Source organism: Mobula birostris, chromosome 26 (assembly GCF_030028105.1).
Source record: "Mobula birostris isolate sMobBir1 chromosome 26, sMobBir1.hap1, whole genome shotgun sequence".
NCBI classification, from domain to species: Eukaryota; Metazoa; Chordata; class Chondrichthyes; order Myliobatiformes; family Myliobatidae; genus Mobula; species Mobula birostris.
Genome location: NC_092395.1, coordinates 18,607,220 through 18,633,058, shown reverse-complemented (window position 1 = coordinate 18,633,058; position 25,839 = coordinate 18,607,220). Strand labels below are relative to the sequence as shown.

General features: G+C 42.7%; 1 protein-coding gene across 1 annotated transcript in view; it reads left to right on the top strand.

Moving 5' to 3' along the window:
* The first annotated feature begins 2,829 nt into the window (after positions 1-2,829).
* Positions 2,830-25,839, top strand: part of apc2 (APC regulator of WNT signaling pathway 2) — a 165,365-nt gene continuing 142,355 nt past the window's right edge. Inside the window, exon 1 of the mRNA XM_072243853.1 lies at positions 2,830-2,970. Coding sequence (XP_072099954.1) covers positions 2,830-2,970 — 141 coding nt within the window. The remainder of the gene's footprint in view (positions 2,971-25,839) is intronic.

The window sequence follows — 25,839 nt, the reverse complement described above, 5'->3', positions numbered from 1 at the left end:
CAACCACAGACCGACTCCGAGTCTGTCCGAAAACTTCGAGCCTCCGACCAGCCCTCCGACACCGAGCACCATCTCTGCCGAGTGCTTCGACCCCATCCCCGGCAACAGGCAATAGGCAAAGCCGAGGATTTGGGGCCTTCCCCTCTGGAGATTCTCGATCGCACAGTAGCAGCGGCAGCAAAGCAGGAATTTCAGAAGTTTCTCCAGATGTTCCTCCATGCTTCTTCACGTCTGTCTCCATCAAATCAGGATCGTGCATGGCATCCTAGTTCACAAATACGATATCATTTGGAGCGGCCGCACACGCTGCGTCGCGTCGTCATCTTCTCCTCCCCTCCCCATTTAAGCAAATGACCAAGTTTAAAACACTTCAGAAATCTTTGAAAGAAGCAATATTAGGTGCAGAGAGAGAGAGAGCAGGAGTCTCGTACGCAGAGACCATGTTTAGTATTATATATTTATTCAGAGGCACAGCTCGGTAACAGAACCTTTAGACCTACCCATGTGACCAATTAAGTTACTAACCGGGACATCTTTGGAATGAGGGAGGAAAGCAGGTCACCATGAGGAAACACATGTATTTGCCAGGAGAATATACAAACTCCTTACGGACAGCACTGGGAATTGAACCAGGACGCTGGCCCTTTAAATCATATGCTAACCGTTAAGCTCTCAGTTTACGTTCTGTAGTGGTTAAAGGAGATGTTTTTCCTTCCAAATGACTTGGCGCATATTTCATTTGGATAAGGGCTTCATTATTACAGGCCACACTGTAGTAGCCTATTTTTTAAATTTAATGCTCTGCAAAGTAGTTTTGGCACTAATAAATGTGATTGGAATATTTAAATTCCCATGTTGGCTTCAATTGTTAAAATGTATCTAATCTCAGAGGCTCAGTAAATACTTGCACAATCTTACTTACTGCCCAAAATAATCTGCAGATGCTGGGGTCAAAGCAACACTCAGTCCTGACAAAGGGTTCCGGCCCGAAATGTCGACTGATCTTTTCCACGGATGCTGCCTGACCTGCTGAGTTCCTCCAGCGTCTTGGGAGTCTTACTTACTACCCATTACCCCACTGGGATTTTGAGCAAAAATGAAGATCCTCCATCTCTGGCGGCGTTCAGGGCTTCCTTCATCATATCAGTAGCTTCCTCTCAGTTTTCACCACTGTCAATCAAGCAAGTCCCAGGTGGAGACTCAGGAATACTGTCACAGTCAGATGTAGAAGGGTTTTTCATTGCTGTTTCCATAACAATATTGTTTGACCAGTCAGGGTTGTTAGCCCTCTGAACCCCTGAACCACTCTTAGCCTGGCCTCTACCCTTTGACCTGTTTGACATGAGTGACTCTACCAGGATCCAAAGCACAAGGCCCTGACTCCAGTCAACGTAGCTCTCTGGGTCATTGAGGCACACAAGCCTCCAAACCACATGTGGTCCTCTTGGAGGAAGTATACGATCTGGCAGGTAAATTATCTCCCGATTTTGTTTGAGGAGCTTAAAGAGCTGCCATCACCGCCTCCAATAGCCCCAGACATGATAAATTAACAAATATAAACTAAAAGAGACAAGAGAATGCATATGCTGAAACCTAGAACAACAAATAATCTGCTGCAGGAATTCAGAAGATCGAGCAGCATCTGTCAGGAACAGATTTACTGGTGTTTTGAATCAAAACCTCGAATTCCTCATGTTTTTCCAAATATAAACCAAACTTTCACTGCCAATACCATTCAGTGGCTGATGTTATAAACTTCAAGTTGTAGGTATTGAAAGAGGTTCGGATTAGGTCGCTTGGCGATGAGCATCATGTTAAACAACAGGGAATGTTACAGTTTGGGGCAAGATGAGTTGGGTTGTACTGCTGCGTGAGTTCCCTCACGTAGCGGATAAACGGCAAAAAAAAGTTATTAGACCTAAAATCAGCTCATGGCAGACACGTCTGCAATTCATAAATTTAAGCAGTGTAAATTAAATTAACCTGAAAGGCCTAGATAGAGTGGATGTGGAGATAATGTCTCCTATAGTGAGGGAGTCCAGGACCAGAAGAGGGCCCAGCCTCAGATTAGAAGAACGCCCCTTTTGAAAAGAAAAGAGGAGGAATTTCTTTAGCTAGAGGGTGGTGGATCTGTGGAATTCATTGTCACAGATGGATGTGGAGGCCAAGTCATTGTGTATATTTGAAGTCGAGGTTGATAGGTTCTTGTTTAGTAACGATGTCAAAGGTTATGGGGAGAAGGCAGGAGAATGGGGTTAAAAGGGATAATAAATCAGCCACGATGGAATGGCAGAGCAGATGGTCCAAATGCTCTAATTCTGCTCCTATGCCTTATGGTCTAAATTATATGACTATTTGACCCTAACCTTTCAAGTTTTCATAATCAGAATATTAATTACTAACACCACATTTGTCTGTGGATGGGATTTTGAACTGAGCATATTTCTCACAGAATACAGTCTAGTGAGCAAATTTCTCACAGAATGCAGTCTATTATTAAATCAATTCAGTCAATCTGTTTAAAGAGCAAACAAGCTACAGCAACATTTTCCAGTCAAAGCAGTGTGATCTTCATAACCAATTGCAATGAGTGGAGGCAGGTACATTATGAGCATGAAACAAATCTCAGTCATTTCCAGTAGAATAGTCACAGTATACGAATGATATGCGATCGCCCTTGCGATTGTACCATTTTCACTAAATGTATCCCGTTGCTTTGGTGTAAATGACCTGTGAAATTATTGGGTTTCTTTTCCCCAATTCCCCCCATTTCTGTTTTGAAGATACTATTAAGTGCATTTTCTCTGTTAGGTTTTGGAAGAGCTCAGGATGTCTGGGTCAACATCTTCTTACGACCATCTTGTAAAGCAAGTCGAGGCACTGAGGAAGGAGAACTCCCACCTTCGGAGAGAGTTGGAGGACAACTCCAGCCATCTATCTAAGTTGGAGACGGAGACTTCAGACATGAAGGTGAGGACTTTGTTACTTGGTTCGTTAGTAACCTTAAGGGTTTTAATTTAAATACCCTAAAAAACGTGTTGAATGCCAGTTCTGTTGACTTTGCAGGAACAAATTGTGCAGATGCTAGAAAGTTGCCCAGGTAATAATTCTATTGAAATGTCATTCAGAGGAATTCAGATACTCATTTCCATCCCTTTCAGAAGTTATCATGCAAATTGGGTAGCTTTTATAGAACCAAAGATGTTCAAAATTGTTTTTTTAAAAATTTATCCTAATCATGGCAATTTAAGAAAGCATCTACTTTCAATATTGGTATTGAAACACAAGGTTTCCTATATTGGCTGGTGGTTCACATTAGACAAGCAGCAGGACATGGATGAGATTTGTAACTTTTGATGTGATTTGAAAGCCTCTTTCTCCCCAGTTTTTACTTGCCTTTTTGTTTTTGTAGCCATCAACTCTCTAACCGTTCGGAAGTTGTTCATGGCTGAGAGTTGAACTGAGCTACCCATGCAAGGTATCACAGCCTAGCCTGACACCTTCTCCTTACCTCACCTGTTTCCTTGTACTTGCGCTCCCTGCATTATAGACATGAGGTTTCATTTCCTTGACATGGAGGCACTAGAGCTGGTTGGAGCATTCCATTTGCTGAGATCATGGTCTCTATAGCTCACAGCCAGTGAAGTAGGATCCCGGAAGATATGGAACAGGGGGAAAGATCTTGTCACTCTTCCTCACATTCCAAGGTTGGGGCATAGGGTGGGAATGGTTATTTCGGTAGCTGCCTCAGGAGTAGCATATGACACCTGATAAAAAATATAAGGATAGTGAGTGGAAGAAATAGGAAATAAGAGAATTGTCCTTTTGCTTTTGAAAAGCCAATTTCTTCCCCTGCAATCACCAAATAATCCATTTATAACTGATTTTATAATGGAGGTCAATCCGGTTGTCAACATTCTCTGTAACAATACCAGAGACCAAAGATTTGTAGACACCTCTCACTTGAAGCCCTTTTCTCCTTCCACTCTACATGCCTCCTGCTGGCCCAGAAATGTTGACAGAGGTAACGGAGCCACTACACAGTTGAGCCCTAGTCCCATTTCTGCCTTGTGCCCAGTACAACCAAAAGGGCCACAGAGAGCCACAGATGTAACATCTGAGCCACCAGGAGATCTGTGTTTGAATGTCTGCCCTAAACCAAGAGACAAAGAGACTTTTATGCAGAGTAGTGTGGTGCCATGCACTTCACTAAGAGGAATCAAAAGATGGATTATTACCTAACTGGATAGAAAGAAATGAGTGAGGTTTGGGGGGATCTACAGTGTCTGTTTCTAGTACATGAATCACAAAAACAAAACAGCAGGCAGGTCCACCATGTAGCTAAGAAGACAAGTGACATTCTGGCCTTTACTGTGAAGAAGATGGAGTTTCAGAAAAAGAAGTTTTGTTATAGTTGCGCAGAATGTTCGTGGATTCCGGTTAATTGGGCCATCGGTTACTTGGGACAGCCACTTATTTGGGACAACTCTTGAAGGACAAAAATAAATCTAGAAAATAGCTGGAATTCCCTTTGTTTACTTGGAACACTATGCCATTTCACTGGGGCAGGAGGCTGCTGCTGAACAGTTTCTAACTAGTTTTAGTTGCATGCACTTGTGTGGTCATTAGACACGACACTGTGCTTTGGGAAAACAGTTTTCAAACAGCATCAGTTGCATGTGTTTATGTTTAAAAACAGTGATTTTTGTCAGAACTGTTTTGCTCTCTGCGGTTCAAGCATTCAGGCTTGGAGAAATCAGAAATGACCAGGAGTGAAACTGAAAAGATTGGACTACTTCAACAAGTGAGAAATTGCAAAGACTTTGAAAGTATCAACAATCATCCTGAATGCTGCCTTTTCTCCCCGCCAGACATGCATTTCTCTCCCGTGGCTCGGTGTAGGTGTTGGCATGTGATAGTGGCCACACCCTGATACACCACTTCAACAGGTGGGCTAAACCAGGTGTTGGTAGTACATCTCATACACCGGTAAGACAGGGACATGCCTGTCAGCATGTAAAGTCAGCTCTGGTACACTGGGCGGATGAGATCAACAGTGAGACCCAATGGCCAGGAAGGCAGTTCTGTAACGTCTCATGGATAATGAAGGACATAACAAGGCAAAGAAGTCATAATCACCTACTGCAACTAAGGAAGGCCCCAGTTGTGACAACTATTTGTAACACTAGACCGGGACTTCCGAGGTTGACAAAGTGTAATTGTCCCAGTGCAATGACTTTTCCACTTCAAAAGCTGTCCTGCACAGGTCTCCTGTAATTGTTGCATATGGCAGACAACCACCAGTAGCATGGGCAGTGTTCTAAGTTGTTCTGTATTTAATTTAGATACATAATTTGTTACTCAGTTAAGTGATTAAATAGTTTGTCTTTTTGTACCTTTCTAACGATTTCCATGAAACTTCAGCTAACTGGGGCAGCTACTTAATTGGGCCAAAATGTACTAGTCCCAACGTGCCCAATTTACCAGAGTCCACTCTATTGGCATTCAAGGCAGTCCAAACAAGATTAGGATGAGGGAATTGTCCTAGCAAGAGAGGGTAGAGTGTTCGGGTCTATAATCCTTAGACTTTAGAAGAATGAGGGGTGACCTTTAAACATATAAGATCCTAGGGAGGTTTGACAGAGTATTTTCACTAATGGGAGTGATATAAACAAGGCGACAGAGCTACAAAACAACAGGGTGATGCTTTAAAACTGGAATGCAGAGAAATTTCTTCTCTCTGATGTTAGTGGATCTCTGGAATTCTCTGCCCCTGAGAGTGGTGGAGGCCACTTTGTTAGACGTATTTAAGGTGAAGTTGAATAAATATCTGAAAGATATAGGATTGATGTCGACGAGGAACTGGTGCAGAAGAGAAATTGAGGCCAGCATTGATCACCCAACATCATATTAAACGGCAGAATGGACTCGATGGCTCCTCATTTCCTGTTTTCTTGGGTTAGAACACAGAACATAGAACATTACAGTTCAGTGCAGGCTCTTCAGCCCACAATGCTGTGCTGACTTTCTAACCTACTCTAAGATCAATCTACTCCTTCCCTCCTACATACCCCTCCATTTTTCTATCATCCATATGCCTATCTGAGAGTTTCTTAAATACCCCTATTGTATCAGCCTCTACCACCACCCCTGGCAGGATATTCCACACACCCACCACTTTCCTTTGGTGTCCCCCCCTATACTTTCCTCCAATCTCCTTAAATTATGCCCACTTGTATTTGACATTTGCACCCTGAGAAGAAGTCTCTGGATATCCACTCAAACTATGCCTCTTATCATCTTGTACACCTCTATCAAGTCACCTCTCATTCAGCTTCATGAACATTTAGATAAAATCCAGGTTGACAATAGCTGTATTTGCGTCTTTAGGTATCTTGTAATGTCGGCTTCCGGAAGACCATGGTATGATTTATATTAAAGTGCCACTGCTGAGATAGAAACTCCTACTAACACAAATGCCATATAATTGAGCCATTAGTTTCACACCTTCAGTCTATTGAGAGTAAGCAGTCCGGCTGAACGATTCCATTAACTTGCCATGACATTGAGTGGTTTCTGATGCTAAAAAAAAATTGTTATTTTTTGTTAAGTGTACATTGTGCTTCAGAAGGAGATGGGAGACAGTTCACCTCCATTGATTAAGAGAGCATCTTGCTGGTCCGGTCCAGTCGTCAAATAACGCGACCGTGAGGCACCAGTCGTTACTGTGACACGATTGTAGCTCAGGGTGTGAGAGTTTGGAGTTCAATTCCAGAGCCGCCTGTAAGAAATTCGTACGTCCCCCTGTGACTGTACAGGTTTCCTCTGGGTGTTCCAGTTTTTCCCACAGTCTAAAGACATAGTTGTTAGTAGATTAATTGGTCATTGGAAATAGTCTTGTGATCAGGCTAGTGTTAAATAGATGGGTTACTGAGCAGCTAAGCTCAAGGAGGTGGAAGGCCCTGTTTTGCCCTGTATCTCTAAATAAAATATAATCCTAAAGGAGAAAGTGACCAGATTTTGTAGAACATTTGTATTGGTTTTGATTTATTATTATCACATGGCTTTGTTACCGTGGTAAGTCGTCTAACCAATCTATAGCATTTTTTGAGGAAGTTACCAGGAAAATGGTTTCAAAGGTTTCAAAGGAACATTTAATGTCAGAGAAATGTATACAGTATCCATCCTGAAATGCTTTTTCTTCACAATCATCCACGAGAACAGAGAAGTGTCCCAAAGAATGAATGACAGTTAAATGTTGGAACCCCAAAGTCCCCCTACAGCCCCCCTCCCTCCCGCGCATAAGCGGCAGCAAGCAACAATCCCCCCTGCCTCCACTGGTGAAAGAAAAGCATGAGGCAGTAAATTGGATTAGACATAAGCTTAGCTAGAGAACCCAGAGAGTGGTAGTAGACGGTTGCCTCACTGACTGGAGGCCCGTGACCAGTGAAGAGCAGCAAGTATCAGTAATGGGTTCATTGTTGTTTGTCATCTATATCAACAAACTGGATGATAATGTGGCTAACTGGATCAGCAAGTTTGTGGGTGACGCCAAGATTGGGGGTGTAGCGGACAATGAGGAAGATATCAGAGCTTGCAGTGCAATCTGGACCGGCTGGAAAAATGGGCTACAAAATGGCAGATGGAAGTTAATGCAAATAAACGTGAGGTGTTGCAGTTCGGTAGGACCAGCCAGGGTAGGTCTTACACAGGGAACGGTCGGGCACTGAGAAGTGCAGTAGAACAAAGTGATCTGAGAATACAGGTCCATAATTCATTGAAAGTGGAGGCACAGGTAGATAGGGTTGTAAAAAAACTTTTGGCACATTGGCCTCCGTAAATCAAAGCACTGAGTACAGGAGATGGGGTGTTATATTGAAGTTGTACAAGACCTAGATGGGAGCCCTAATCTGGAGCATTTTGTGCAGTTTTGGTTACCTACACACAGGAAAGATGTAAATAGGGTTGAAAGAATATAAAGAAAATTTACAAGGATGTTGCTGGGTCTGGAGGACCTGAGTTATAAGGAAAGATTGAATAGGTTAGGACTTTATTCCTTGGAATGTGGAAGACTGAGGAGAAATTTGATAGAGGTATATAAAATTATGAGGGGCTTGAGGGGTTCAGTGAGCTACTCATCACATGATTTAAGAAAATTTTGCGTTATTATTTTGGCCTACAAATTTTTAATTCAGTTGTTTTCAATTTATGGATCCTTTCTTTGAATTTTATTACTGTATTCATGGGACACCCTGCCAAATATCATGTCATTGCCTGAGAGAAGCTATCTCTGGGGCAACTCTTCCAAAAATCAACACACTCCCTCAAAATAGCATTGCCCACCTAAACAATATCTCAACACCCTTAGGTGCACTAACTGAAGCAAGCAGATAGAGTCACTGTTTTTGCATCATGAGGGCAATGGCCTTTACAAAAAATGCAAAATACCCAACATGTTTGAAAACTGTTTTAAATTCTAAACCCACATCCCCTCCAAGTCACATACTGCTCTGTTTGGGAAAAATACTGTCAGTCCTTCATCATTACCAAACTTGAAGAGCCCTTTCCAACTGCATTGTGATAATAGATTGGCACCAGCTTCTCAAGGAACAATTGGTGATGGGCACCGATGGGGTACAGTAACATAGTTGTCAAGGTTCTGGATTAAATTGGGATGTCACTTGGTGCAGTAGTTAGTGTAATGCTATTACAGTGCCAGCATCCCTATGTCAATTTGCCGCAGTGTGTGTGGGGTTTGTATGTTCCCCCTGTGCCCGCAGGGGTTTCCTCCCGATGCCCTTGTTTCCTCCCAGAGATGTACAGGTTAGTAGGTTAGTTGGTCACATGGTTTTAATTGGGCAACACAGGCTCACTGGGCCGGAAGGGAATGTTACTATGCTATAACTCTAAAAAGAAATCCGGTGGCTTGGATTATCTCTCCAGAGATGTCGGTTCAAATCCCAGCCCACCAGCTGGTGAACAACGTCAAAGTAACAATATGAAGCCCAAACCGAAAATCCAGAATTAAATAATGAAACCCTGTAGTTAGCAGAACCATACGTTGGATCTGGTGATATTGACCTGGAGGTTTTTCAGAAGTCAAGAATGAGGCATTAAACTTGGTGGTTTCAGCCATTTTATTACAGGTTACAAGAACAAGGAACAAAGAAGCCGTGGTTGTCTGATACTAAAAACTGGTTCAGACTGTAGAGATAAAGCACATTCCATTAATAAGATGTAACATAGAAACATAGAAAATAGGTGCAGGAGTAGGCCATTCGGCCCTTCGAGCCTGCACCGCCATTCAGTATGATCATGGCTGATCATCCAACTCAGAACCCTGTACCAGCCTTCCCTCCATACCCCCTGATCCCTTTAACCACAAGACCCATATCTAACTCCCTCTTAAATATAGCCAATGACCTGGCCTCAACCTGTGAAATACCCAGATTCAAGTGGTGTGACATCTTCTGCAGAAAAACTAAGAAGCTTCTAGAAAAATGTAGAATTATTTTCTACCATTACTGTAAATTCACTGGATGATTACACATATATTGATGATATGTAAAAAATTATAAGAAGGCATAGGAATGTTAAACTACAAGAAATGTAACAATTACACCCTAATCCAACAACTAAAAGATATTGAAGAAGGGTACCTCCCCTGGTTTATCTGTGACTCTGGGTCCCCCTTCCAATGTGATTTATATTTAATTGCAGAAAAACAATAAATACTGACTTAGCTAGCATTGTCCTTAACTCAAAAATAAGTAAACCCAAGCTGGTCTTTTCTTCAGAGAGTTTTGCTGAGTTTCAATTATCTAAAGAAACTTTCTGCTTCCATGTTGCAAGATTTACTGTCATTTCATTTCAGTATCTCGGCTGTTGCTTAGCTCATACCTGTAGGAATTTCTGTTTTTGACTGCAGGACAGTAAAGCTTAGTTTATCAGCTCAGTTTTTGTTGCCATGGATCCCTCTATTCTTTCACTCCACAAAACCAAATGTTTTCCTATTCAGGATCCACTGCTCTGATCACAAGTTACTTTATTACCAGAAGATAAATTCCCTGTGAGCCTTGGAAACTAAACATTTAAGATTGGTCTAGGTTGGCTTGTTTTCCACAATACTGTACTCAATTTTAGATTGGACCACAAGGAGAAAAGGACAGTTTCTTGGAATCTGCCTTGCTGGACTGGTAAAATTGCAGAGGATTGGAATTGTATGAATAGAATGAAGCGGTTCTATTTTGGCAAATAGTTCAGAAAGGCAAGGGCTGTGAATCATCCTTCTATTCTTCTTCCAGAACAAGAATGATTTTGCTTCCACTGCAACTTTGTGGGTTCTGAGGTAGCTATCGAGGCCAGTGAGGGACCCATTGCGTTCTCTGCACTTTACCCCTTCATTGCCGATCAATCCCTGCGAGGAGTTTGTGATCCCTCCCATCTGATAATCAAGTTCGCAGAAGTTTTAATTTGTCTCCCTTTGGGATATTAGCCGTTGTTTTTTGAACAGAAAGCCTCAGGGTTGGAGTGTGTGTTGGCTCTGTGTTAGGTGTTCATCAGTTGAGCAGGAAGTGTTGCTGAGATACCCAACTAGCTCATTCTTGATTATGAAGAACACTTTTTTCTAGCTTGCTCTTTAAAAAGATGCAAGGTTATATATTTTGGGAAGTCAAATAGGAGTAGGACATATAACTGATAAGATACTGATGAACAGAAAGGACCTCGGGACCCTAGTCCATAGTTTCCAGATGGTGGCACACAGGTCAGTAGACTAGTGAAGAAAACATAGGTCAGGACATTTAATATAATAATTGGGGCATTGTTACTACTGTACAAAACACTGGAGTACAGTGAGCAGTGCAGTCACCACACTATAGGAAGGATGTGTGTGCACTGGTGAGGATGCAGAGCAGATTCACTCACATGTTGGCTGGATGGAAAACTTTAGATATGGGAAGAGATTGGCTGGGGTTTTCTCTCTGAAGCAAAGGCAGCTCAGAGATGACTTGATAGAAGTTTAGGGGCAGAGATAGGGAAGAGAGGCAAAGTACTTTCTCAATGGAAGGGGTATCAAATACAAGAAGGCAAGGTTTGGGGTGAGAAAGAAAGAGTTTTAAAGGGAGTCTCAGGGTAAGTTATTTTACACAGAGACTGGTTGCTCTGCGGAACACTTTGGCAGAGCAGTGATAAAGATTAGCTTCATTTGTCACATAAGCACCGAAATACTGAAACATGCAATGAAATGTGCCGTTTTGCATCAATGACTAATCCAGACAGAGGGCTGTGCTGGGGGCAGCCTGCAAGTGTCACCACGCTTCCAGCGCCAACAGAGCATGCCCACAACTCACTAACCCTAATCCTAACCGTACGCCTCTGGAAGGTGGCACCCGGAGGAAAGGCAAGTGGTCACAGGGAGAGGGCATATGCTGCTCACTGACGGGTCTATGCGGCCTGTGTCTGGTGGGAATAGAACCCCGATCGGTAATCACTGGCACTGTAAAGCATTGCACTAACAGTTACGCTACCGTGCCGCCCCAGTGGTGGAATCGGATACAATTTCTATCTCTAAGAGACATTTCGACATGCTTGTAAAAAGAATGCAGCCCTCTGTGAGTACCTGGAATTAGAGTGGATGGGAAAAATGGTGTGAATAGATATAATCAGCTGAGGGGCCTGTTTCTGTGTTGAATGACTTTAAACTCTGTTAAATCCTGGAATAAATTTAAATTAAATCGCCTCCTGTTCCCCGATCTCAGGAGATTGTATCCCCAATCTCTTCTCATAGGTTTATCCCCACATCTCAGGCATCAATTTGGTTAAAAAAAAATTTATTGTGTTACAGCATGGATCGAGTTGCATCGGCCAGTGATCACCCAATTTAATTTTAGCCTAATCACGGGACAATTTACAACGGACACGGGGAGAATGGACAAACAGCTTACAGGATGTGGAAGGAATCACACTGCCACTGTTGGAGGCATAGCCTTCCTTTGCTTGGGTGATCTGGTCAGTGGCTCAGTTTACCAGAAGCAGCCTCACTAGGGCCCTGCATAATTGCATTAAAATGTCTTTACCCTCACACTCAAATGCTCTTGCAATAAAGGTCAACATGCCATTCGTCTTGCTAATTGCTTGTGAATCTACGTGTTAACTCTCCCTGTGCAACATCCGGGTGCAACTGAGCACCAGCACTTCTCAATCTTCTCACCATTTACAAGAACAAACCTCTGCTTTTTCTGCATCTTCTGTCAAATTTCAGCATTATATTCCTTTTGCTATATTTTCACCCACTCATTTACCCTGTCTATCTCCATGTGAAACCTCTCTGCGTCCGCTCCAGAATTCATACCATTGTTTCCCATTCAAATCTCACCATGACAGCCAGGGATCTTCATTAAACAAACTTGAAATTAAAAAATGAGCATGAATAATGATATCCAAGAAAATATCATTTAATTGTGAATGCCCTTCTGGTTCATTAAAATCCTTTAAGGAAAGGAAGTCTTCTCTCCTTAATGGGATATTTGTGATTCTGGTTCGCAGTAATGAGATTGGTACTTAACTGCCCTCTGGAATAACCTTGCAGACATTCAGTTCAAGGGCACTTAGGGAACCAGATAATTAATGCTAATGATGCTCATGTCCTGTGAACATTTTTTCTCTCAAAAACAGAAGTGTTTAAGTTAACTCATCCACAGGGCCTAATGAAATGAGTCCTGATGGCTTTATTGCTGTGAATGTTGACCTTTTCCTGACAATCTAAGTGGGGTTGTGGAAAAGTGGGTGTGAAATTTGTCAATTACTTTCCATACAATAGCTTTTTCTATGTACATGAATTTTGTAAGACTTCACCATTAACCTGCATTTACAAAATATAAAATATTTAATATCAAAACTTTATTATTAAGATATGATTTAAATGATACAAAGTGGCTAATGTCACCAAACTATCTTGTAGTACTGCATGCCTACATGCCTCAGGGTGCCAATGTGTCCACATTGGCCTTGCTTGATTTTTCTCTTACTGTGCATTCAGTAACTTTTCTCCAACCTTGTAACACTCCCGTGAATAACACATATGAAGCCAGCACATCTAGCAAGCACCCGCTGAAAAAAAAATAACGGAGGAAATTATTCATGTTGCCATGAAAATTGGAACCAGAATTTCAATTCACACCATTCTTTCTCAGCACCGAGTTGTGCTCAAATCAGTACAATGGAAGGTCTAAGTTGCTTACTGCCCATTTCATGTGTGTAAATGTCACAATTGTAGAAGCAGCTCTCCAACAAATATCACACTTGGAAGTGTCACCCATTACATTCACAAATAGGAATGATTTTTTTAAGACTGGCACAGAGAAATCATTTTCGGTGTTACATTTGTGTACATTTATTTGTGAAATGTACCAATACAATGTTACATTTTGGCGGGCTGCAATCAGTGCAAGAGGTTATTCGTAGGAGAGGCAGCGTGAGGTATAAAAGGGGCTTGGGGCCTGTCGATGGATTGCAATCATCGTGAAAGGTCGTTTGTTGGCGATACAATGCGAGGTTTAAAAAGAGCTTGGGTGCTTTCAGGACTTTTCGGCAGGCTGCAATCAGCACGGAAGGTCGTTTGTTGGTGAGGCGTCTCAAGGTATAAAAAGAGCTTGGGCTGTCTTGGGGGCTTTTGGGACTTTGCAGTGGGCTGCAATTATTGCAAGAGGTCATTCATGGGTGATACCCCAGCCCGAGGTTTTAAAAAGTGCTCGGGTGCTTTCGGTGCTTTTCAGCGGGCTACAATCATAACAATCTATCAGGCACTCGGCGGGGGCCAATTAAAAATAAGTGAGGTGTGAATGGAGTGGTCATTAATGGAGCGGCCATTGTGGGAGTGGATAGTGATAGAGTGTCCATGCTTTAGCTGAACAGGCTTGGGCAAAGCATCCGGAAGAGATTCTAAGTCCATTTTTAGTATGTTTTTTTCCTGTTAGTACATAGCTGGTGCGCTGAGAATGGATCCAGAGTTAGCAGTATCTTCCTTGTGTGAGATGTGGAAACTTTGGGAGCTCCCCAATCCCCCTGTAACTACATCTGCATCAAATGCATCGAGCTGAAGATCCTTAGAGACTGAGTTAAGGAACGAAAGCAGCAGCTCCTTATAGACCATTCCACGCACTCACCACTCTCTGCATAAAAAACTTACCCCAACATCCCCTCTGTACCTGCTTCCAAGCACCTTAAAACTGTGCCCTCTCATGTTAGCCATCTCAGCCCTGGGAAAAAGCCTCCGACTATCCACACGATCAATGCCTCTCATCATCTTATACATCTCTATCAGGTCACCTCTCATCCTCCGTTGCTCCAAGGAAAAAAGGCCGAATTCACTCAACCTGTTCCAATAAGGCATGCTCCCCAATCCAGGCAACATCCTTGTAAATCTCCTCTGCACCCTTTCTATGTTTCCACATCCTTTCTATAGTGAGGTGACCAGAACTGAGCACAGTACTCCAAGTGGGGTCTGACCAGGGTCCTATATAGCTGCAACATTACCTCTCGGCTCCTAAACTTAATCCCACGATTGATGAAGGGCAATGCACCGTAAGCCTTCTTAACCACAGAGTCAACCTGCGCAGCAGCTTTGAGTGTCCTATGGATTTGGACCCCAAGATCCCTCTGATCCTCCACACTGCCAAGAGTCTTACCATTAATACTATATTCTGCCATCATTTTTGACCTACCAAACTGAACCACCTCACACTTACCTGGGTTGAACTCCATCTGCTACTTCTCAGCCCAGTTTTGCATCCTATCGATGTCCCGCTGTAACCTCTGACAGCCCTCCACACTACCCACAGCACCCCCAACCTTTGTGTCATCAGCAAATTTTCTAACCCATCCCTCCACTTCCTCATTTATAAAAATCACAAAGAGTAGGGTCCTAGAACAGATCCATGAGGCACATCTCTGGTCACTGGCCTCCATGCAGATTATGACCCGTCTACAACCACTCTTTGCCTTCTGTGGGCAAGCCAGTTATGGATCCATAAAGCAACATCCCCTTTGATCCCATGCGTCCTTACTTTCTCAATAAGCCTTGCATGGGGAACCTTATCAAATGCCTTGCTAAAATCCATATACACTACATCTACCACTCTACCTTCATCAATGTGTTTAGTCACATCATCAAAAAATGCAATCATCCTAAGGCACCACCTGCCTTTGACAAAGCCATGCTGACTATTCCTAATCACATTATGCCTCTCCAAATGTTCATAAATTCTGCCTCTCAGGATCTTCTCCATCAATTTTCCAACAACTGAAGTAACACTCACTGGTCTATAATTTCCTGGACTATCTCTACTGCCTTTCTTGAATAAGGGAACAACATCTGCAATCCTCCAATCCTCCAGAATCTCTCTCCCGTCCCCATGGATGATGCAAAGATCATGGTCAGAGGCTCAGCAATCTCCTCCCTCGTCTCCCACAGTAGCCTAGGGCAGTGGTACCCAATCTCTGGGCTGCGGACCGATACATTGCCGTGAAGAATGCAGCGGTGCAGCGGTAGCCGGAACGCACCCAGCACATCTTTGAGAAAAAAGCCAAAATAAACAAGCTAATTAATTAGGTGCCACCCGGCACGTAAATGTTGGTCTAGATCAGAGGCGATGCAATCGGCAATCGCCTTTGATCTGGCACCTAATTAATTAGCTTGTTTATTTCAGCTTTTTACTTAAATATGTGCTGGGTGTGTTCCGGCTACCGCTGCACCGCTGCATTCTTCGCGGCCTGATATCAGTCTGCGGCCCGGAGGTTGGGGACCACTGGCCTAGGGGTACATCTTGTCCGGTCCCGGTGACTTATCCAACTTGATGCTTTCTAAAAGCTCCAGCACATCCTCTTTCTTAATGTCTATAGGCTTAAGCTTTTCAGTCTGCTATAAGTCATCCCTACAATCGCCAATATCCTTTTCCGTTATAAATACTGAAACAAAGTATTCATTAAGTACCTCTGCTATCTCCTCCGGTTCCATACACACTTTTCCACTGTCACACTTGATTGGTCCTATTCTCTCACCTCATATCCTCTTGCTCATCACGTACCTGTATAATGCCTTGGGGTTTTCCTTAATCCTGCCTGCCAAGACCTTCTCATGGCCCCTTCTGGCTCTCCCAATTTCATTCTTAAGCTCCTTCCTGCTAGCCTTATAATCTCTAGGACTCTATCACTAACTAATTTTTTGAACCTTTCGTAAGCTTTTCTTTTTTTCTTGACTAGATTTTCAACAGCCTTTGTACATCAAAGTTCCTGTACCCTAACATCCTTTCCCTGTCTCATTGGATTGTACCTATGCAGAACGCCACGCAAATATTCCTTGAACATCTGCCACATTTCTGCCGTACATTTCCCAGAGAACATCTGTTCCCAATTTATGCTTCCAAGTTCCTGCCTGATAGCCTCATATTTCCCCTTACTCCAATTAAGCACTTTCCTAACTTGTCTTTTCCTATCCCTCTCCAATGCTATGGTAAAGGAGATAGAATTGTGATCACTATCTCCAAAATGCTCTCCTACCGAAAGATCTGACACCTGGCAGGGGAATGGGAGCTAGAGTGATAGGGCTGAGGATAGAGAAATTGGTATGCAACTCGATGCAGTGTGTAGTGAGACTGAGAGGAATGACAGGCAGATGATAGGCAAAATTGCAGTCAGTGGGTTGAGTTAAAGTGTAACAAGAGACCAAAATAGAAGCTGTCATATTTGAATGCACACAGTATATGGAATAAGGTAGATGATCTTGTTGTGTATTTACAGGTTGCAAGTATGATATTGTAGGAATCACTGCATCGTGGCCGAAAGATCATAATTGGGAGCTTAACATCCAAGGATACACATTGTTTCAAAAGGATAGGCAAGGTAGGCAGGGGTGGTGGGGTGGCTTTGTTGGTAAAAAATGAAATCACATCCTTAGCAAGAGGTGGCGTAGGATCAGAAAATGTAAAATCCTTGAGTAGAGTTAAGAAATTGCAAGGGTAAAAAGACCTTCAAGGGATTCTCCGAACAGTAGCCAAGATGTGGGCTACGATTACAGTGGGAGATAGAAAAGGAAGGTAAAAAGGGCAATGTTACAATGGGGGATTTCAATATGTAGGTAGATTGGAAAAATTCAGTTGGTGATGGATCCCAAGAGAGGAAAACTGAGAGGTCAGCTAGGGTCACCTGTTTTATTTCTTGTTTGATTCTCCCTTCTGTTGATTGGATAATGTACCTGACTCTGAGACATCCATACGTACTTAACAATCTGATCAATGATTACATTCTGGCTGATGCATCAGTGTGCTTCCCTTAATCAATGCCACCAAATGCAGCTCAGCTGGCTATTCAGATTGTGACCTCTTGCCCTTTTACTGGATGACAATATTGACTATATCTCAAATGTAATTCGTAGGATGTGAAGCAATTTGGGAGAGTAGTGATTGGGTAGAAAACATACTCCTCGAATAAGCTCCTTTTTATTTTGAACAGTTCAATTATCATTCTCATTATCAAAATCCATCACAGCTTCTGTTAGTCATTCTTTGTTGCTGCTTTTTTTTAAAACAGGATAGCTCCTCACACCTAATCTTGTTCCAGTGAGTTACTGTCTGCCCTCACAGAGACTTTACAAGAAATTGGCACAGATTTAGACTCAACAACCCTTCCCAATAACTTCTTAACTGCTTTATTTTAATTCTTAATTTGGAATGATATTCAATTGTGCATTTATGAATAACCTAACACTGTCAACTTGTGCTCAAGCTCCACTCAAGCGACCCCAAACTGACACTCCAATGTGTAACGATGACATTTTTCCAGGACCTCTCTCCTCATGACTCCTTCCCTAGGATAAATAAATTTCCTTTTCCTAATTCATAAGCAAAATGCTTATTTGTCTACAGTATTGATGCATCTTCAGAGACAACAGATACTTTTCAGGCAAGTTACGTTTTCAGGCAATTGTCATTTAAAGTTAAATTGGATAGCTACATGGACAGGAATGGAACGGAGGGTTATGGGCTGAGTGCAGGTCAGTGGGACTAAGTGAGAGTAAGAGTTCGGCATGGACTAGAAGGGCCGAGATGGCCTGTTTCCGTGCTGTAATTGTTATATGGTTATATGGTTATATGGTCACGTAAGAATATTTTAGTGGATTGGCTTTGGGGTATACTCTGCAGTCTTAATCTTCAGAAGATTGGGTCGATTGGACGAATTCCACTCCTATGCCTTATGGTCTTATGTACTTGACTTGGAAATGAAACAATGTAGTTTCATTCAGTTGTTTTTATTTAGAATGAAGAATTTTTAGAATTAGAAGGATTTGGACTGATTCCCATTTATGGAAATTTATAGGAGACTCATTGATATATAGGAAAGGTTTGGAGCAGGGGTACCCAACCTTTTTTATGCCATGGATCCTTACCATTAACTGAGGGGTTCATGGACCACAGGCTGGCAATCCCTGGTTTAGAGAGGTATGTGCTAACAGAAAGGTGGGCAAATAAATTGCTCAGATAAGCAATGGTCAGCACAAATGAGTTGGGCTGAAGGGCCTATGTGTCTGTATACAGTAATTCTAAGCTGAGAGGCTATTTCCTTTAGTTCTAGATCCTTGAGCTACATACAACCACCTACAAGAGAGTTGGGCCAACCTGAAGAAAAATGTCTTTATTTATTTCATTGTTAATCTCTGGAATTTGTGACCCAAAAGAGATGGGGATGCTTAGTCACTGAACATATTGAAGGTGGAGGGCATTAGACTTTTGGATACAGTTGTGGCTGATTAAAACTGAGCTGCATGGAAGATGCAATGGAGAAATTTAACAGTCTTTATTTACACTGCAAACCTTCAGGAGTCAGAGATTCGGGAGAATCCAAGAGGATCTTACTCCTGACATGATGCTTTATACTTCTTGAACACAAAGATAGCAATACATGATTTTCTACAGTTCCAATTGCTGTGATCACCTGCTAGATGTTGGCTACCACATCTTCTCCACAATCTCCATCAGCACAGGTGCACCAAAAGGTGTGATGCAACCAGTCAATCTGCTCTCCACCACACATCTATAGAAACTTGTCAAAGTTTTAGATATCATGCCAAATTTCTGCAAACTTCTAAGGAAGTAGAGCCACTGCCACGCTTTCTTTGTAATTGACTTACGTGTTGGGCCCAGAAAAGATACTCTGAAGTGATAGCGTCAATGAATTTAAAATTGCTGACCCTTTCCACCTCTGATTTCCCGATGGGGACGGGCTCATGGACCTCCAGTTTCTTCCTCCTGAAGTCAATAATCAGCTCCTTGGTCTTGCTGACATTGAGTGAGAGGTTGTTGTAGCACCACTCAGCCAGATTTTCAATTTCCCTCTTTTATGCTGATTTATCACCATCTTTGATTCAGCCAGCAACAGTGGTGTCATTAGCAAACTTAAGTATGGCATTGGAGCTGTGCTTAGCCTCACCGACATAAGTATATGAGGCGATGATAGTATTGAACGCAGAGTTATAGTCAATGAAAAACATCCTGATGTATGAATCCTCATAGTCCAGATGTTCCAGGGTTGGGTGAAGAGCCAATGAAATGACATCTGCTGTGGACCTATTGTGATGGTCGGCACACTGGAGTGGATTCAAGTTGCTCCTCAGGCTGGAGTTGACTTGTTTCATCACCAACCTCGCAAAGCAGTTGAGCACAGTATATTATCGAATATTCATTAATGGTATCTGTTCCAAAAGCCTCCAAGTACAAACTCCAGTTACCCAAGATATACTCATTTTGCTACAATGTTGAGGGATGACTCCATCAATATACAATGAACCAGAAGGTTAATTGACAAATGAGATCTCTCCTGAAACATGCATTAAGTGACCTTTAACACCTTTAACAATGTGCAGAGCATTCTTCTACTGTCTTCTCCAGTGTAGATTTTTAAAATTTCAAATATTTTAAATTTATTTTTAAATAAAGAGAGCATAGTATAAAGAAGATTTGTGCAGTTCATAACAAATGCACAATTTACATCTATGAAAGAGATGCACCCATAGTACAATCATGCTTTAGTTGCCTCCCTGCCCCGACCCACTCCTCCCAATCCCCATCTCCGAGCCATCATTGCATTAGCAAAAAGGGTTAAACAGAACCTTTGTCCCCACGGAGCTGCATTGGTATAGAGAAGGTGTATTTTCCTAATACATAAACTGTTGTATGTTTACAAGTCTGGGTCCATAGAATTTTACCGGGAAATGCTGGAAGTCAGGGATTTATGTGCAGAGGAAAGGAAGAAAGGATGGACCTTTAGTTTGGCTGGGAGTTCTGAAAATATTCAAGAAAGGGTCCCCACACCTTTTGGAACTTTTATGTCTGAGTTGAGAATTGAATAATGGATCTTCTCAAGGTTTAGACTGGACATGATGTCCCTGAGCCACTGAGTGTGGGTGGGCGGGGCAGCATCCCTCCTATGTAGTTTTAATGGGACAGAATTAGAATCTCCCGCACCCAAAGGTTAGTTTCATTAGCCACAAAGCTTCAGCTGGAAGGAGTAGGAGGTTCAATTTTATTTGCCACATGCACTTACATGTAATAGAAAGTTGCTGTGGTGTGTTGGTCAGAGTATGGTGTGCAACACGAAATTGGTGATGCCCGTGGTTCTTGCTACTTGGTATATTACTGTTGCTGACAGAGTGTTTTAGCTGTAGCTACATTGAATCAGGAGATTTTTGCAAGAGGTAGTCAAACATCACTAAATCAGTTATGAATAAATTGGGCTATCGCAAAATGAATTGGTAGCAGCTTGCTGACTATTGTCCAATAACACTCACATCTACGGTGATGAAATGCTTTGAGAGGTTGGCATTGCCTAGAATCAATGCCCACCTCAGCAAGGACCTGGACCCACAGTAATTTGCCTATCGGCACAATATGTCTATGGCAGATGTAACCTCAATGGCTATTCACATGGCCTTAGATCACCTGGACAATACAAATACCTATGTCAGGATGCTGTTCATTGGCCTTAACTCAGCGTTTAGCATCGTCATTCCTGTAATCCTGATTGATAAGTTAATGAACCTGGGCTTCTGTACCTCCTTCTGTAATTGGATCCTCGACTTCCTAACCAGAAGTTCACAATCTGTGCAGATTGGTGATAATATCTCCTTGTTGACGATCAACACTGGCACACCTCAGGGGGGTGTGCTTAGCCCACTGCTCTACTCTCTCTATACCCATGACTGTGTGGCTGGGTACAGTGCCTATAAAAATATTCATCCCCCCTTGGAAGTTTTTATGTTTTATTGTTTTACAACATTGAATCATAATGGATTTAATCTTGCTTTTTTTGGCGCTGATCAATAGAAAAAGACTCTTTTGTGTCAAAGTGAAAACAAATCTTTACAAAGTGATCTAAATTAATTACAAATATAAAACACAAAATAATTGATTGCACCCCTTTCAAGTCAATATTTAGTAAATAGACCTTTGGTAGAATTAAAGCCTTGAGTCTGTGTAGATAGGTCTCTATCAGCTTTCACATCCGGGCACTGAAAATTTTCCCCGTTCTTCTTTACAAAACTGCTCAAGCTCTGTCAAATTACATGGGGATCATGAGAGAACAGACCTTCTCAAGTACAGCCACATATTCTCAATTGGATTGAGGTCTGGACTCTGACTTGGCCACTCCAGGACATTAACTTTGTTGTTCTTAAGCCATTTCTGTGAAGCTTTGCTTTATGCTTGGGTGTCATTGTCTTGCTGGATAAGAAATCTTCTCCTAAGTTGCAGTTCTCTTGCAGACATGGTGTTCCTTCAGAATTTCCCTGTATTTTGATGCATTTATTTTACCCTCTACCTATATAAGCTTTCCAGGGCCTGCTGCAGTGAAGCACTCCCACAGCATGGTGCAGCCTACACCATACTTCACGGTAGGGATGGTGCGTTTTTGATGATGTGTGGTGTTTGACTTATGCCAAACACAGTGTTTAGTCTGATGGCCAAAAATCTCAATTTTGGTTTTGTAGAACTGCCTTTCAGCTGAGTTCAGAGTCACCCACATGCCTCTGGCAAACTCCAGCTGAGATTTCATGAGAGTTTTTTTCAGCAGTGGCTTTCTCTTTGCCTCTCTCCCATAAAGCTATAACTGGTGAAGCACCCAGGCAACAGTTGTTGTATGTGCAGTCTCTCCCATCTCAGCCACTGAAGCTTGTAAATTTGCTGATGATACAACCATTGTTGGTAGAATCTCAGATGGAGATGAGAGGGTGTACAGGAGTGAGATATACCAGCTAGTTGAGTGGTGTCACAGTGACAACCTTGCACTCAATGTCAGTATGATGAAAGAGCTGATTGTGGACTTCAGAAAGGGTAAGACGCTGGAAGTGGAGACAGTGAGCAATTTCAAGTCCCTGGGGTGGTAGGATCTCTGAGGATCTAACCTGATCCAAACATATCAATGCAGCTATAAAGAAGGCAAGACAGCGGGTATATTCCATTAGGAGTTTGAAAAGGTTTGGCTTGACAACTAAAACACTCGAAACCTTCTATAGATGTATTGTGGAAAGTATTTTGACAGTAGAAAAGACCATAGACTTTAGGACATAGGTGTAGAATTAGGACATTTAGCCCATCATGTCAGCTCTCCCATTCAATCATGGCTTATCCTTCTTTTCCACTCCTCAGCCCCACTCCCCAGCCTTCTTGCCATAACCATAAGACCATGAGATATAGGAGCAGAAGTAGGCCATTCGGCCCATCAAGTCTGCTCCGCCATTCAATCATGGGCTGATCCAATTCTTCCAGTCATCCCCAGTCCCCGGCCTTCTCCAAATACCCTTTGATGCCCTGGCTAATCAAGAACCTATCCATCTCTGCCTTAAATACACCCAATGACTTGGCCTCCACAGCCACACGTGGCAACAAATTGCACAGATTTACCACCCTCCAACTAAAGTAATTTCTCTGCATCTCAGTTTGAAATGGACGTCCTTCAATCCTGAATTTGTGCCCTCTTGTCCTAGAGTCCCCTACCATGTGAAATAACTTTGCCATATCTAATCTGTTCAGGCCTTTTAACATTTGGAATGTTTCTATGAGATCCCCCCTCATTCTCTTGAACTCCAGGGAATACAGCCCAAGAGCTGCCGGATGTTCCTCATACGGTAACCCTTTCATTCCTGGAATCATTCTTGTGAATCTTGTCTGAACCCTCTCCAATGTCAGTATATCCTTTCTAAAATAAGGATCCCAAATCTGCACATAAAACTCCAAGTGTGGTCTCACGAGTACCTTATAGAACCTCATCATCACATCCCTGCTGTTATATCCTATACCTCTAGAAATGAGTGCCAATATTGCATTCGCCTTCTTCACAACTGACTCAACCTGGAGGTTAACCTTTAGGGTATCCGGCACAAGGACTCCCAAGTCCCTTTGCATTTCTGCATTTTGAATTATCTCCCCATCTAAATAATAGTCTGCCCATTTATTTCTTCCACCAAAGTGCACGACCATACACTTTCCAACATTGTACTTCATTTGCCACTTCTTTGCCCATTCCCCTAAACTATCTCAGTCTCTCTGCAGGCTCTCTGTTTCCTCCACACTACCCGCTCCTCCACCTATCTTTGTATCATTGGCAAATTTAGCCACAAATCCATTAATACCGTAGTCCAAATCATTGACGTACATCGTAAAAAGCAGCGGTCCCAACACTGACCCCTGTGGAACTCCACTGGTAACCAGCAGCCATTCGGAATAGGATCCCTTTATTCCCGCTCTCTGCTTTCTGCCAACCAGCCAATGCTCCACCCATGCTAGTAACCTTTGATGCCATGTCCAATCAGGAACCCATCAAGCTCTGCCTTAAATGCTCCCAACTACCTGGCCTCTACAGCTGCCTATGGTAATAACTTCCACATGTTCACCATCCTCTGGCTAAAGAAATTTCTCCACATCACTATTTTAAATGGACACCCCTCCATCCGGAGGTTGTGCCCTGTTGTCCTGGACTCCTCCACTGTGGGGGAAACATCCTTTCCACATCTACCATGTCTAGGCCTTTCTACATTTGAAAGGTTTCAATGAGACCCTCCCCTATCCTTATAAATTCCAGCAAGTACAGATCCAGAGCTATCAAATACTCCTCGTATGATAACCCTTTCATTTCCAGAATCATTCTTGTGAACCTCCTTTGAAGCCTCTCCAATGTCGGCACATCTTTTCTTCGATGAGGAGTCCAAAACTGTTCATGATACTCAAGGTGAGGCCTCATCAGTGACCTGATCTTGTACTCTAGACCTCTTGAAATGAATGCTAACATTGCATTTGCCTTCCTCACCACTGACTCTACCTGCAAGTTAACCTTTGGGTTGTTCTGCACAAAGACTCCCAAGTCCTTTTCAATCTCAGATTTTTGGACTTTCTCCCCGTTTGGAAAATAGTCTACACATTTACTTCTACCAAAGTGCATGACCATGCATTTTCCAACATTGTATTTCATTTGACACTTTCTGGCCCAATTTCCTAATCCATCTAGGTCCTTCTGCAGCCTACCCGGTTCCTCAACAAAACCTGCCCCTCCACCAATCTCTGTATCATCTGCAAACTTGGCAACAAAGCCATCTATTTCATCATCTAAATCATTAATATACATCATAAAAAGAAGCAGTCCCTACACCGACCTCTATTGAATACCACTAGTCACTGGCAGCCAACCAGAAAGGGATCCTTTTATTCCCACTCATTGCCTCCTACCAATCAGCCAATGCTCTAACCATGTTAGTAACTTTCCTGTAATACCATGGGCTCTTAACTTGGTAAGCAGCCTCATGTGTGGCACCTTGTCAAAGGCCTTCTGAAAGTCCACATATTCAAACATCCACAGCATCCCCTTCATCTATCCTACTTGTAATCTCCTCAAAGAATTACAACAGGGTAGTCCCACAAGATTTTCTCTTAAGAAAACCATGCTGACTTTGTCCTGTCTTGTCCAGTGTCACCAAGTACTCTAGATAGATAGATAGATTTACTTTATTAATCCCGAGGGAAATTTGGTTTCGTTACAGCCGCACCAGCCAAGAATAGAGCGTAAATATAGCAATATAAAAAACCCCAACAATCAAACACCAAAATAGAAACTATGTCAGATGGAAAATAAATCCAGGACCAGTCTATTGTCTCAGGGTGTGTGACCCTCTACAGGAGGAGCTGCACGTTCGATGGCCACAGGCAGGAACGACCTCCCGTGCCGTCAAGTGTTGTATCATGGTGGAACGTGGCCGAAGTCCAACAGTAAAAAGTTCAGTATCTAGTCTCTAAACACGTTCCTTGATTGTAATATACCCCGGATTGCACCATCCGTTGTTAGCCCGAACAGTAAGCACCAAACTCCTTTACGCTTACCGCTCTCAGTGCACTTCCGGTCAGCCGGAACGGTATTACCCACCGAACTCCTCTTCTCCAAAAGTCTCTGTTGTCTCGACCCGGTCCTCTTTCCTTGGCTTTGTGATCCCCCTCTGTGTGTTTTCCTCCGGATTTCAGCAGGGGTGTCCACCGCCCTGTTCGCTAAGCCGGCTGGTCTTTGCTGGTCCGTGGAATACACAATATTTCATCCTTAACAATTGACTCCAGCATCTTCCCAACCACTGAGGTCAGGTTAACTGGTCTATAAGTTCCTTTCTGCTGCCTTCCTCCTGTCTTAAAGAATGGAGTGACATTTGCAATTTCCCAGTCCTCTGGCACCATGCCAAAGTCCGATGATTTTTGAAAGATCATTACTAATGCCTCCATAATCTCTACCGCTACCACCCTAGGGCGCATTTCATCC